We start from the raw sequence: 12563 nt of genomic DNA, 5'->3' as shown, positions 1-12563 counted from the left end.
TTTGTGAAATTTCATAATATAGAGGTGAGATAAACAAAAAAAAAGAGAGAGAAACCGTAAATTAAAAATAAAAAAAATAATAGGAAAGATAATTCTAGAATAAAAGAGATAAAATACATATTTTACAGAAATCTATTTTGCCTGAGATAAAAGAGGATTTTTGGAATTCTAGAATAGAAACTCCGCACAATTGTAATCTATAGAAAACATTTCTCAAATTTAGATAGGAAAAAATAAATTCTAAAACAAACAGGAATTTAAATAGAACCAATCAGACACATATTTCGGCATGAACTTGGTTGACAGCAAAAACTTGAACCTAGCTATATTTATCCACCGAAAAGTCTACCACCTCTCCCTAGTTAGGTGAATCACGACTCCTTAGTTGGCTAATATTCCTATCACAAAATAAATCCTAGATACAAAGCAAGACGGAGAGGACACTGCCACCTGAAACTGAAGCCAACCCTCTGACTGTACTTTTCATAGGTATCATCAAAAGAACCAGAACTGAGAGGAAAAGCTGTTCTGTACAGTGATGGGCGCAATAAAGGCAGCATCTGGGGATGCGGTGTTAACTTTCATGTGGGTGTTTGTGTCTTCCATGTTTGGTTTGTTCACAAACCTGATAGTTACTGCCCTTGGTCTTCAAACCCTGGTCTGGGCTCCTCTGGTCATTACTACTTTTATTGTCTTCACCTTTGTTTTCTTGTTTACCTTGATTGGTGAAGCCTTGGGTGGTGCCAGTTTTAACCCAACCGGTACTGCTTCTTTCTATGCTGCTGGGGTTGGTGGAGACACTCTCTTCTCCATGGCCCTCAGATTCCCTGCTCAGGTATATATTTACAAACATCATTGGCTTATCAAACACGGTTGAATTGTACTTGTTATTGCATGCATGCATGTCTTTCTTTTGTTGTTCATCAGCTGTATTGATTTCTTTGTGTTTGGTTTCTTCTTTTTATTGGGATCGTGTTTAAGGATTTAAGTCCTTAATTATCTTTATTTGTTTTGTTTGTAAAGCAAGATGATGGGATTTGAGTGTTCTAGCTTCCTTTGGGTCCCTCCTTTTCTTCCTTTTTTGTTGTTTTGTTTCTTTTCTTGGAACTTTTCAGTTCTCTGGTTGCCTTTCATTGTTTATTGCTTCTGTGTCTTGATTTCTCTGACGGAAGAACATTATCCACAACGATCCATCTTCCAAAAAGAAGTAGCATAGTTTTGATAAGAAAAGCCATGATTTACTTTCCAAAGAAATTGAATAGAATTGTTAAAGGAAAACAATTTGGCGGACACTCTGTCACAACAAGACCAGCGCAGTTGTGCCAAAGCTATTCGGAAACAGGATTGAATGGGAATGATTAAAATATTAACAACCGAATGTCTCCTTGACAGGCAGCAGGGGCTGTGGGAGGTGCGTTGGCTATCATGGAGGTGATGCCAGTTCAGTATAAGCACATGCTTGGGGGGCCTACTTTGCAGGTGGACTTGCATACTGGAGGCCTTGCTGAGGGGGTTTTGACCTTCTTAATGAGTTTTGCTGTTCTTGTAATTATCCTTAAAGGCCCTCGTAACCCTCTGGTGCAGACATTGCTTCTTGCCATTGCGACCATAACATTGGTGGTTGCAGGTTCTACTTACACCGGTCCTTCCATGAATCCTGCCAATGTGAGTATCCCATTTGTCTTTGCTTCTCAATTTCATAGTCATCTTTCCTTTGAGAAGATATGTGGAGTGCTTATGAATCTCTCAAATTATGCAGCAACCTGTCTTTTTCGTACTTATAGTTTAGATTATAAAAGCATAAGCTCCTAAACAATGCGTGCATGATGCAAATCACCTTTATTTTTCTTCCGCTTCTTGTTATACTGTTTTTTTTTCCTTGTAGCTATTTCTGTATTTTGGTTAAGATCGTTTCAAATGTATGACTGACATTGCCTTGCTAGGGAAACCAAGACCTGGCAGATGCTGAGACAATGTCTCATAATGTCTGAGTTCATTTCTTCTCTCTCTGTTTGACAGCGTGTAAACCTGTGTAATTCAGGAAATGTAGTGGACATGAGATAGGGAAGGTCAGAGCCATCCATCTCCTCTTTGAAAATACTTCTGCCAAGTCTTGGGATATTCTTCTCAATTTCTTGGAAAAAAACTCCTATCTGATTGACAAATCTCACTGATCCAACACATCCCCTTCTCTAAACAAGCAAACTACGAAGAGCAGACTATAAACACTATCAAACAAGCGAACTCGCACCAACTCCAACAAAAAAAACATTAAAATTTCCACCTAAAAACCGTCTCATAATTCAAGAAATTCAAGAAACACTTCGCAACTCATAAAATCCCTTTCACCAATCTGTTTTTATTCTTGGTTTCTTTTGTGTATCTCATTGTTAAGTGATATTCTTTTGGTATCGAATAGCTAAGGACTTTTCTCTTTCTCATTCTTGACTAGATGGGATACACAAGGGCTTTCTCATCTATCTCCTCGGTTTACAGACAAATGATAGGGAGGAACATAAATGACCTCTTCGTCCTTTTCCCTTATGCTCACTTCTAACTGATTATATGCAGGCTAAAGTTAAGATATTTTATTGTCATGATTAGCAGCTTTTTCTCCTGACATCTAGGTTGTTCTACCATTAACAGTGTCTGGATTCTTAAATCTGCAAAGAGCAAGGGGGATGGGGAATAAAATGTTGATCGGGACTATTCTTTCTTTAAGCAAAATTAGCTTTTTATATATGTGCAATGTATTAGTGTTGTTTTATTGCTGGTGATGGTGGTGGTGCTAGGCAATATTGCAGGGGTGGAGGTTGTGATAGCAGGTGGAGATGGATGTGACTGACAGTAGTTGCAGAAGAGATCTACAATGTGGATATTATTACCCAGATTAAACTTTTATTGTTACCAATGAAGACAGGTGGAAACAGGGGAGGAACCCCTTGTTGTGTTGCATTTCGTTTTGGGATATGGAGCATGAATTTTTAATATTGGTTTGATACCTTGAAATTCCATCCAGCCTATATAGAAGCCGCTGGTTTTCTTTGGAATTTATAGTAAGGATATATGATAGATAATCAAAGTAGTTCAAGAGAAATTTGTCAACAAAGATCCATTTGCTGATATGCAGATTAGTCTATTAAGGAAATTGTATCGGAAAGTTTATCCAGGATTCTTTGGAAAATTCTGAAGTATAACCATACTCCTGATATGGAAGTATGGAACAATAATTAAGAAAGGTTATAAATTGTCGAGAAATTATTCAAAACTGTTCGGAAACATACTCCCTCTCTTACTTTCATAAGACTTTGTGGGGTTCGTGAATAAATGTGAGCAAGGGAGTACAAATTCTTGGAGTTTATGAAAGGAATTCAGCTTTAGAAGTTTTTCAGCCTGTTCTTTAGTGGTTTAATTTTGAAGTTTGATTACCTGCAATTAGAGCTTTGACAGTTCTGCACATCTATGGGATAGAAAGGATCTCTGAAATATGTCAAATTCAAGTTTTGGAGATTGACCTTGCTCGCACCATTTTGATAGAACTCTCGCCTTTAATTTTTCGTGAGTATCATGCAATGCTCTCATTTTTTAACTAAACTTCCATTCTAATTTTACATCTTTTACTTAGGTAATAGATGATCTGCATATGCATCCACTTATCCAAAGGTAAGTTAGTATGGTTGTCAATTATGAGTGCAAATTCTAGATGCTGGAACTGCGATAGATTCATGTCCAAATTGCTAATAAACAGCGAAGTAGGCAAAAGTTCACCAAATCCTTCTTAAGTTCCTTAATGTAGGTGTGTGTTATCTCAGTTTTTTTGTAATGCCGAACAAGAATTGATGAGAATACTCAGTCTTGATGTTCCTGTGAGGGATGAGTTTTTTGACCACTTGAGAGGGCCCAAACTAAGATTAGTTTTTTGTTTCATCTTTTCTCTTTCTCAGGAGAGGGGTAGGGGGTATATGAGCTGCCATTGTTATTTCCTCTTCCTTCTTTGCATCTGTTGTGTCTTCATATAGAACTCTAACTTTGTCTTGTCATATTGTTTGTAACATGGAAAGTGTGAGAAACTAACTCCTAAGCATGTTAATCCCTTGCACGTTCTGCTGTTCCTTTTTTTATCTTCAGAATACAATTTGGCTATGGCGTGAGGATTGATCTTTGACTCAGTAGAGTCTTTCTCTTCATGGATCAAATTTTAAGATCTGAGAAGTTGGTCATGGCACTTGTTTTTTCTAAAGGGAGAATGTAATGTTTTGAGATATAATCAGATTGTAGATCCCCCCTGTTACATACAAATTTCTGTCTTTCTGGGGGATATCGTCGATCTAAAGCCTGGTTCTTACATGATCATCTGCATGTTAGATTGTTATTAGAGGGCTTCACATGATTGCAATAACGCTATTCTATTACCATTTATGTACTCTAGAGATCATAGATTCATGGAAATCTTATTATGGAATGCTTGTCTTTTGATTGGACATTTAAGATTGTTATCTGCAATAGATCCTGATGATGGTGTTCTAGTTTTTCATTTGATGTTCCTAGTTTTCTTGAACATTTTGATGCAAATCTAGTTTTCTTGAACTGTTTGGAAATCCAACAAATTCTGTAACTTATCCTCTGCTGTTCTCCACAGGCCTTTGGGTGGGCATATGTAAGAAAATGGCACAACACATGGGAGCAGCTCTATGTTTACTGGATCTGCCCCTTCATCGGAGCGATATTGGCCTCCTGGGTCTTCCGTGCTGTCTTCCCCCCACCAGCACCCAAACAAAAGAGAGCCTAAAATGACAGAGCTTAGCTCATCATTATTTTACATTGCTCGATGCGTCAAATGTAATAAGAACTTCAGCATTTCATTTCTCTAGTCATGTTAGACTATTAGATCTTGCTTCCTTGTTCAATTCTCGATTTCAACCAGCACGGAAGAACTTTTAGTGGGATTGCAGCAACCTGGACCGAGTCATGTTAATCTTGCGCTTTTTGTGCAGCATTCATTCCTGCTAGATTATCTCTTGGTTTGGATGCCATAAAATTCAGAAAGCAAGGTTCTTGATGCTAACATGCCTTTTCGGTATTGCTAAGCTAGTTTACAGGAATGATAGTTGTTTTTTTAAAATATTTATTTTATATGTAAATTATTTTGATGTGTTATTGTTAAAAATAATTTTAGAAAAATAAAAAAATATTATTTTGATATATTTCCGAGTAAAAAACACTTTAAAAATAACTGTAACCATATTTCTAAATACAAAGATAACTTTTGCTTTTAGATACATTTTAAAAAATATATTTAACTTGAAATAAATATTAAATAAATATTTTTTTAGTATTTTTAAATGATTTTTTATATACTGATATTAAAAAAAATACTTGAGAAAAATTATTTTATATTTTAAAATAAAAAAATATTAAAAAAACAGACCGTTATATATTAAACCGGTATAACTTATACTTTTATAACCAATCCTCCTCATCAATTGCTCTTTTATTAGTTTTGTTGGAATTGCAACAAATAATTCATCATTCTTTGACAACTCTCTATACATTGGTAAATGTCCTAACTATACTGTCCTATGGAGCCAAACTTAAATACTAACAGACCATAAATCTAAAAAGGCAAATTATCATAGAAAATAAAAAACTATTTATTCTCAAATATGTGGTTACAGTAACATTCCTCCAATTACCTGCGTTTGTATAAATATATATTTCTCAAACTATAAAGATTTGTTTTTAATATTAATTTTGATAACAAATCCTTGCAAACTAACAACTCAAGCAAGATCATCCATTTTTAATGAATGTCTGACATTTATGTTGTTAATTAATTATAGCTTTGAATAAATAAATAAAAAAAGAGCCAACTCTCATGCATCTATTCTTGCACATTTAGAGGTGATAATTTCCTCTTAATTATTATCTGATGTTTCATGTCGTCTGATTCAGTTAAAGATTTGGATTTAATAAAATTCAATCCGGTTTGATTAACTTGTTTTATTGACATGAGTGTTTGGGTTAGCTTACGTGCACCTCAACTAATCCTACATGTTTTAAAGTTAACAACCATGTAAATTTTTAGTGGTCCTGAGATTTGTGAGACTCGAATTGGTGATCTCTACAAGCAAATATAAAACTTGACTAATTAAATTATAATCTTCAAAGTTAATCCGGTTTGATTATTATTTGAAATGGATGTGACCGGGGTTTACCCAAACCCGTTGCCATCAATTTTTTAACTTATTCTTATTTTTTATTTCATGGAGTTGTTAATGAATGTCTAACATTTATGTTGTTAATTAATTATAGCTTTGAATAAAAAAAACCGCCAACTCTCATGCAACTATTCTTACACATTTAGAGATGATAATTTCCTCTTAATTATCCGGTGTTTCATGTTGTCTGATTCGGTTAAAGATTAGGGATGAATAAAATTCAATCCTGTTTGATTATTATTATTATTATTTTATTAACGTTAATGTCCAAGCCAATTTATGCGCACCTAATTAATTTTACGGGCCCTAAAGTTAACGATCATGTAATCTTTCAGTAGCTCTAAGGTTTGCGGGACTTGAACTGATAATCTTTAAAGAATAAATATAGAGCTTGACGAATTAAGCTATACCTTTCAAAATCAATCCGGTTGATTATTGTTTGAAATAGATGTGATCGAAGGGCTTACCCAAACCCATTGCCATCAACTTTTTAACCTAATCTTATTTTTTATGTTATGGAGTTGTTATTTTATATTTTAATGTAATATATGAGTTTTTATATTATTATTTTTGAAGGATCTTTATGATTTTATGTATTGATTTAAAGTTGGGCAATATTTCCATCCATGAATCATAGTTATTTCCATTCATAATTTATGATTTTATGCATAAGTTTGAAGCATGAACTATATTTTATAATTTAAAATATAGTTTGTTTTTTAAGTTTAAATCTTATTTTTCCGAAATTGATTTAAGATAAATAAAAAATTAGTTGATATTGAGTAAAAATAATTTATTTTTCAATCCAATTTAAATAAATTAGTGATGAATTTATATATTCTGAATACTAGAACATCTTATAAAGTAATATGATTAATTCAAAGAATAATGTATAGTTTCCTTTGACATAAAGTGAGTTATTAATGAAATCACTTTCTTTAAACTTTACACAAAGCTCAAAAGTCTTGCACTTTACACTATCTCCCCCTTTTAAAAAGAATTTTTGAAAATTTTTATTTTTAATTATTTTTTTATAATTATAAATCATTCTAATATTAAATATAAATTTTAAAAATAAAAAAAATAGTATTTTAATATATTATAAATCACTAACTTTTCTTTCTTTCTTTCTTTCTTTTTTTTTAAAAAAACACTACACGCTTTGCCTGAACTAGAAGTATACAGAGGCTCTCATTCATTTAATACTATTTATTGATTAATTCATTTATTTCCCATTTCTCTCTCTCTCTTTCTCTCAGAAAATTTAACCGCAGAATAAGGAAAGCTGGATCCATCACAGGAACCAGCGCAATCCTTAACAATAAAGCCACCACAACCACCACCTCCGGTGGCCACTTCCACCACCACCAACGGCCAGATCCGTTACCGCACTCCCTCCTCTGCCGAACTACTCCTCGAAACGGGCTCCACCGCCACCTCCCCGACCAACTCCGACAAGGCAATGAAGCGACCAGGCATGCGAAACGAGCCACTGAGTGACAAGGTCCACAAGTACAGAGGAGTGTTGCTGGTGATTTCGATCCCGATGCTTTTGATCGCTTTTGTGCTGTTGGTGATGCCGAGTCGTGAGGATTATGAATACGGAGGAGGAGTGAGTCGAAAGATGTCGCCGAATCTTGTTAGGGATTCGAGGAGTTATGCGGTTATTTTTGATGCCGGGAGTTCAGGGAGTAGAGTTCATGTTTTTTGTTTTGATCGGAATTTGGATCTTGTTCCTATCGGTAAAGAACTCGAGCTTTTTGTGCAGGTAATTAACTGTTTACTTAGCATTTAATTAATTAATAGAATGTGAATTGTTATTTTTTCCCCTATACATCTTGAATTTTAGTGAGATAATATTGCTCTAATTTGTGGAAATTGGATTTTGATTGGAAATGAGTTACATATTTTTTATTGTGAAATTTTTAGTTTGCTAGTAATTTTAGTGAGGCCAAGTTTCCGTTGGCTGAGAAGTTATAATGGAAAGGAAAGATATTGTTGGTGATAGTGAAAGAGTCTGATGCTGCTGTAGTTGATTTTATTGTGTTTTGCCTGTGGAAGTTGAAGTTTGGTTCAATTTTTGAGGTTTAAGAGTGAGAGTATGTAGCAGAGAATGAAATCGGGATGGACAATGTCTTATTAGGTTTGATGAAGTTTTTTGATATTCTTTGGCATTTTTTTCTTTATTTTTAATTTCTTGGATTGAAAATGCTTGGTGAGTTTAGGAGAAATCAGGGGATATTTTGGAAGATCGAGTATTTTTATTTAATTGTTTCCAAAAAATAAGCAATTTTTTTCTCAAATTTTGTTCCTGAGAAACAAAATTAGTGGTTTTAAAATGATGACAATGGTGACTTCAGCACTTTGTTTCATACTGTTTTGTTATACAATTTGTGCTCTTGATGTTGTTTTGGTGTTCTGGTTATATAGCTTAAACCAGGTTTGAGTGCTTATGCAAATAACCCGCAAGAAGCAGCCAAATCCCTCGCTTCACTGCTTGATAAAGCTGAAAGCTCTGTGCCTAAAGAGCTCCGACCAAAAACACCAGTCAGAGTTGGGGTGGGTAAAAGAATTCAGATCTTTTTTTTTTTGTTTCTATTATCACTTGCTTGAAACTCATAATAAATTAATTGAAGATCAAATGATGTAATGGGTTTACAACTCAACTTAATGATTTGTTGGGGTTGCTTAGTTACTGTATTTTCAATGTATATGCAGGCTACTGCTGGCTTGAGGGCATTGGGAATGGAAGCATCAGATAGAATTTTGCAAGCGGCAAGTCCTTATTTGATAGTCTATAATTTGCTTGTTTTCTCATGCTTTGTCACGATATTGCGTGCTTATAGCCTTTTGAACTCCATGTTTGAAGGTTAGGGATTTCCTGAGAGCTAAAAGCACCCTGAAATCTGAGGCAAACGGGGTCACGGTTTTGGATGGTTCTCAAGAAGGTTCTTATCAGTGGGTATGTTTCATTGACTCTATTACACACCTACATGTTTGTACTTTCAAGTTAGTTACACTGATACTAGTATTTTCAACCATTTGAACCCTTTGTGACAATGCTGGCAATTCTAATGACTAGAGAATGATGACTAGGGTGTAATGGCATGCTATTTTGTAATAGAAGTATTAAAAAACTGTGTGGTGTCCCCATGCTAAGTTCAATCATAAAATAGCGGGAAACTTTCTACAATAGAACTAGCTAGTCAGTAGTTTCATAAATTGGAGATTACAAAGAAAAGTCCTGTTAAATTTTAGTGAGTGCATCAAGTTGGATAGAAATGCTGTCCTTCTCAGAAGAAGGCTAATTCCATTTGCAAAGGCTTCTCTTGAATTAGGATGAAAATATGAGCTTTCATGCATGAGTTTTATGCTCAACATTAGTGAATCACTAACTAGATATGAACACTTACTAGATGATGTTTGCATCACTTACCTATCTTGATATCTGGTGTTCCCTTGAACTTTTCTCCTGCTTCTGTTTCTATTTACACTCCCCATTACATGTGCTAAAATGCACTGGATATCAGTTACGTGACCAGTTCATACATCATAGTACCTCTGCATTGGCTTCCACCCTAGTCCGATAGTGTGTTTGTGCTTGTCCTCTGGTTTCGCATGCTGACTTTGTGATCATAAAAAGTGCCAATGTTTTTTTTTATTTCATCTAGAAGGTCTTGATGTAACATTTTGAATTAAGATGATAATTTTTTTGGTCTATTCTGTCCTCAATATTATTGTTTGGTCTTTTCTTGGTTTAACTTGCATGCATTTTGCAGGTGACGATAAACTACCTTTTAGGAAATTTAGGAAAGAAATATTCAAACACGGTTGGAGTTGTAGATCTTGGTGGTGGATCTGTTCAAATGGCATATGCGATCTCCGAGATGGATGCAGCGAAAGCTCCGAGGATATCTAATGGAGAAGATACATATGTAAAGGAAATGTCTTTGATGGGAACCAAATATTACCTCTATGTTCACAGGTTCGGTTCATCACTAGCTGTGAGTTTTTGCATTTATCAGGCTGCAATAGAATTTTCCCATGTAGAAAAAGATTTGTTAGGGTTATTAGCTGTTCTATGGATATACAGCTGAGTATTTTATGACTGGAAGTTCAAAATCTAATTTTGGCATCTTTCTGTTGTACAGCTATTTGCATTATGGTTTATTAGCAGCTCGAGCAGAAATTTTGGATGCTTCAGAGGAGTCTAGCAATCCATGCATCCTGGGTGGTTATGATGGTAATGAATTACTTCCTTTGTAAAAGGCCTGATGAGTTTCTGTCTTTGTTTTATCACGTTGTTTCATCTTCTTTTCTGATTTGAGGAATTAAGTTCTTGTTCATAATTTGTTGCTGCATAATTTGCTTTATAGAATATGAATATCCTGTATATGATTAGAAGACATTAGTTAGAATGGTAATTTTACATGTTCAATCCTAACCATTTAACAAAAAGGTATATTTAAGAATTTGGCCAACATGCTACATAATACCATTAGATGTGCGGGGCACATGCAGTGCGCGTTCTACTTATTGTGATGTTTCCTCTCAGCTATTATTCCATTCTATGTTTTCATATAATCAGTGGAAAAGTGGAATGAAAAGTTGTAATGATGTGGTATCTTATATAATTTAAATTTTAAAATATATTAGTAACTTCTAAAAATTTTAGACTGGATTTCAAAATGATTTTACAGCAAATCACTTTAGTAATTGAGTTTCTTTCTGGATCTTTAAAAAGTAATATAATTAGATGTGGTTATAGTTCAAATAAGAACTATATCAAACACATGTATGGTGTTTAGATGATCAAATGGACTGAGAAATGTCATCTCTCTTCCTGGCCTTCAAATTGTTTAAAGGGGTATACAATTATGGAGGGAAAGACCATAAAGCATCAGCTTCTCCATCTGGTTCAAACTTGGACGAGTGCAGGAGGGTAGCTCTTAATGCTCTCAAAGTTAATGAATCGACTTGTACAAACATGAAATGTACATTTGGAGGAGTATGGAATGGTGGCGGCGGGGATGGACAAAAGAATATGTTTGTTGCTTCATTTTTCTTCGACAGAGCTGCTCAGGTACCAGTCATACTTGGGTTTCTTGTGAGATTCATTATAGGTTACGATGCCTTGTCTACAAATTTAGCATGCTAACTAGATTGTTTACATTTGTAGGCTGGTTTTGTTGATTCAACTTTACCAGTTGTCAAAGTTCGACCTGTGGATTTTGAGCATGCTGCAAAGCGTGCTTGTGGAACTAAACTAGAGAATGCTAAATCCATATATCGCAGTTTGGATGAGAATGATCTGCCATATATATGCATGGATCTGGTCTATCAGTACACATTGCTTGTAGAGGGCTTTGGTAAGTCCCTTGCACTTGAGTGAATTGTCAAGGTTCCTGCTAACTTTCGCTCCTGAGAGCTGTGCTAAGATGATGTTTACTTATCCTTGGTTATTCTTTACCTACAGCTATGGATCCATTGCAAGATATGATGTTGGTGAAGAAGGTTCAGTACCGAGATTCCCTTGTGGAAGCTGCATGGCCACTGGGCAGTGCCATAGAGGCTGTGTCATCACCAGCATAACTCTAAATAGCACCATCAGCTTAGTCACCAAACTGCATAATTTGCTCAGGATCAACATTTGCTAAAGCAAAGAACTTTGCAGGATCGATATTGCTTGCTTCGGAGGTTCGGACAGAGTGGAAATGGAAATTTTTTGCCTATAGATTGGGAATAGTGGAAAGGAACAGCTCCATTCGTCATCATTTATAATCAGCTTACACATTGTTTCACTAACATTGAGTGAATGATTCAATTCAGGTCATTTCGATTGCCCTTCGTATTTTCTTATCTTCTATTTTCGTTATTTATGGCAAATTCTTTTATATGTGATTAGTATTTCAAAACATATATCAATCTGAATTATGTGGGGGGATTATGGAATTTTACATTAATGCGTTTCATATTGGTATTTAATTTGTTTTGACTAAATCATAATTCTGCTCGTTACTTTTCTATTTATTATTGTAACCTTCACTAGCCTGTCATGAGTTCATTATAAAATTTTAGGGGGGGTGGGGCAGTCCAGATTGAAACTCTATTCTGCTCAATTAAGGCCCTATTTGTTTGCTTGAAAGTAGGTTTTTTTTGAAAAATGAATTCCAGGGAAAGTGGATTTCAGGAAAGTATTTTCCGATGTTTGGTAGTGTAATGGAAAATAAGTTGGAAATATTTTCCAGTGTTTGGTTATATTATGGAAAATGAGCTGGAAAATAACTTATTAATGTTTTATTTTTTTTCAAGTTTTTTAAAATAATAAGAAACAAATTTTACAAA

General features: G+C 34.7%; 2 protein-coding genes across 2 annotated transcripts; both read left to right on the top strand.

Moving 5' to 3' along the window:
- Positions 1 to 283: 283 nt before the first annotated feature.
- Positions 284 to 5065, top strand: LOC133668840 (aquaporin SIP1-1-like). Its single transcript, XM_062088857.1, has 3 exons — positions 284 to 835; positions 1393 to 1665; positions 4640 to 5065. Exons 1-3 carry the CDS (start codon positions 539 to 541, stop codon positions 4787 to 4789), a joined length of 720 nt encoding a protein of 239 aa, XP_061944841.1. The 5' UTR covers positions 284 to 538; the 3' UTR covers positions 4790 to 5065.
- Positions 5066 to 7413: 2348 nt separating this feature from the next.
- Positions 7414 to 12218, top strand: LOC133668504 (apyrase 2-like). Its single transcript, XM_062088402.1, has 9 exons — positions 7414 to 7986; positions 8649 to 8777; positions 8937 to 8993; positions 9088 to 9180; positions 9998 to 10203; positions 10370 to 10461; positions 11084 to 11301; positions 11398 to 11587; positions 11695 to 12218. The coding sequence occupies exons 1-9, from the start codon at positions 7681 to 7683 to the stop codon at positions 11808 to 11810; spliced, it is 1407 nt and encodes a 468-aa protein (XP_061944386.1). The 5' UTR covers positions 7414 to 7680; the 3' UTR covers positions 11811 to 12218.
- The last annotated feature ends 345 nt before the right edge of the window (positions 12219 to 12563 follow it).

The sequence above is a fragment of the Populus nigra genome, chromosome 11 (assembly GCF_951802175.1).
Source record: "Populus nigra chromosome 11, ddPopNigr1.1, whole genome shotgun sequence".
NCBI lineage: Eukaryota > Viridiplantae > Streptophyta > Magnoliopsida > Malpighiales > Salicaceae > Populus > Populus nigra.
This window is presented reverse-complemented; position numbering and strand designations above follow the sequence as displayed.

What these genes read in the sequence shown, in the direction of transcription:
- LOC133668840 (XM_062088857.1), top strand. Translation starts at nt 539, where the DNA reads ATGGGCGCAATAAAGGCAGCATCTGGGGATGCGGTGTTAACTTTCATG. An exon ending in CCCTCAGATTCCCTGCTCAG is followed by an intron (nt 836 to 1,392) that starts GTATATATTTAC and finishes TCTCCTTGACAG; the next exon opens with GCAGCAGGGGCTGTGGGAGG. An exon ending in CTTCCATGAATCCTGCCAAT is followed by an intron (nt 1,666 to 4,639) that starts GTGAGTATCCCA and finishes TGTTCTCCACAG; the next exon opens with GCCTTTGGGTGGGCATATGT.
- LOC133668504 (XM_062088402.1), top strand. Translation starts at nt 7,681, where the DNA reads ATGAAGCGACCAGGCATGCGAAACGAGCCACTGAGTGACAAGGTCCAC. An exon ending in TCTTCGACAGAGCTGCTCAG is followed by an intron (nt 11,302 to 11,397) that starts GTACCAGTCATA and finishes TTACATTTGTAG; the next exon opens with GCTGGTTTTGTTGATTCAAC. An exon ending in ATTGCTTGTAGAGGGCTTTG is followed by an intron (nt 11,588 to 11,694) that starts GTAAGTCCCTTG and finishes CTTTACCTACAG; the next exon opens with CTATGGATCCATTGCAAGAT.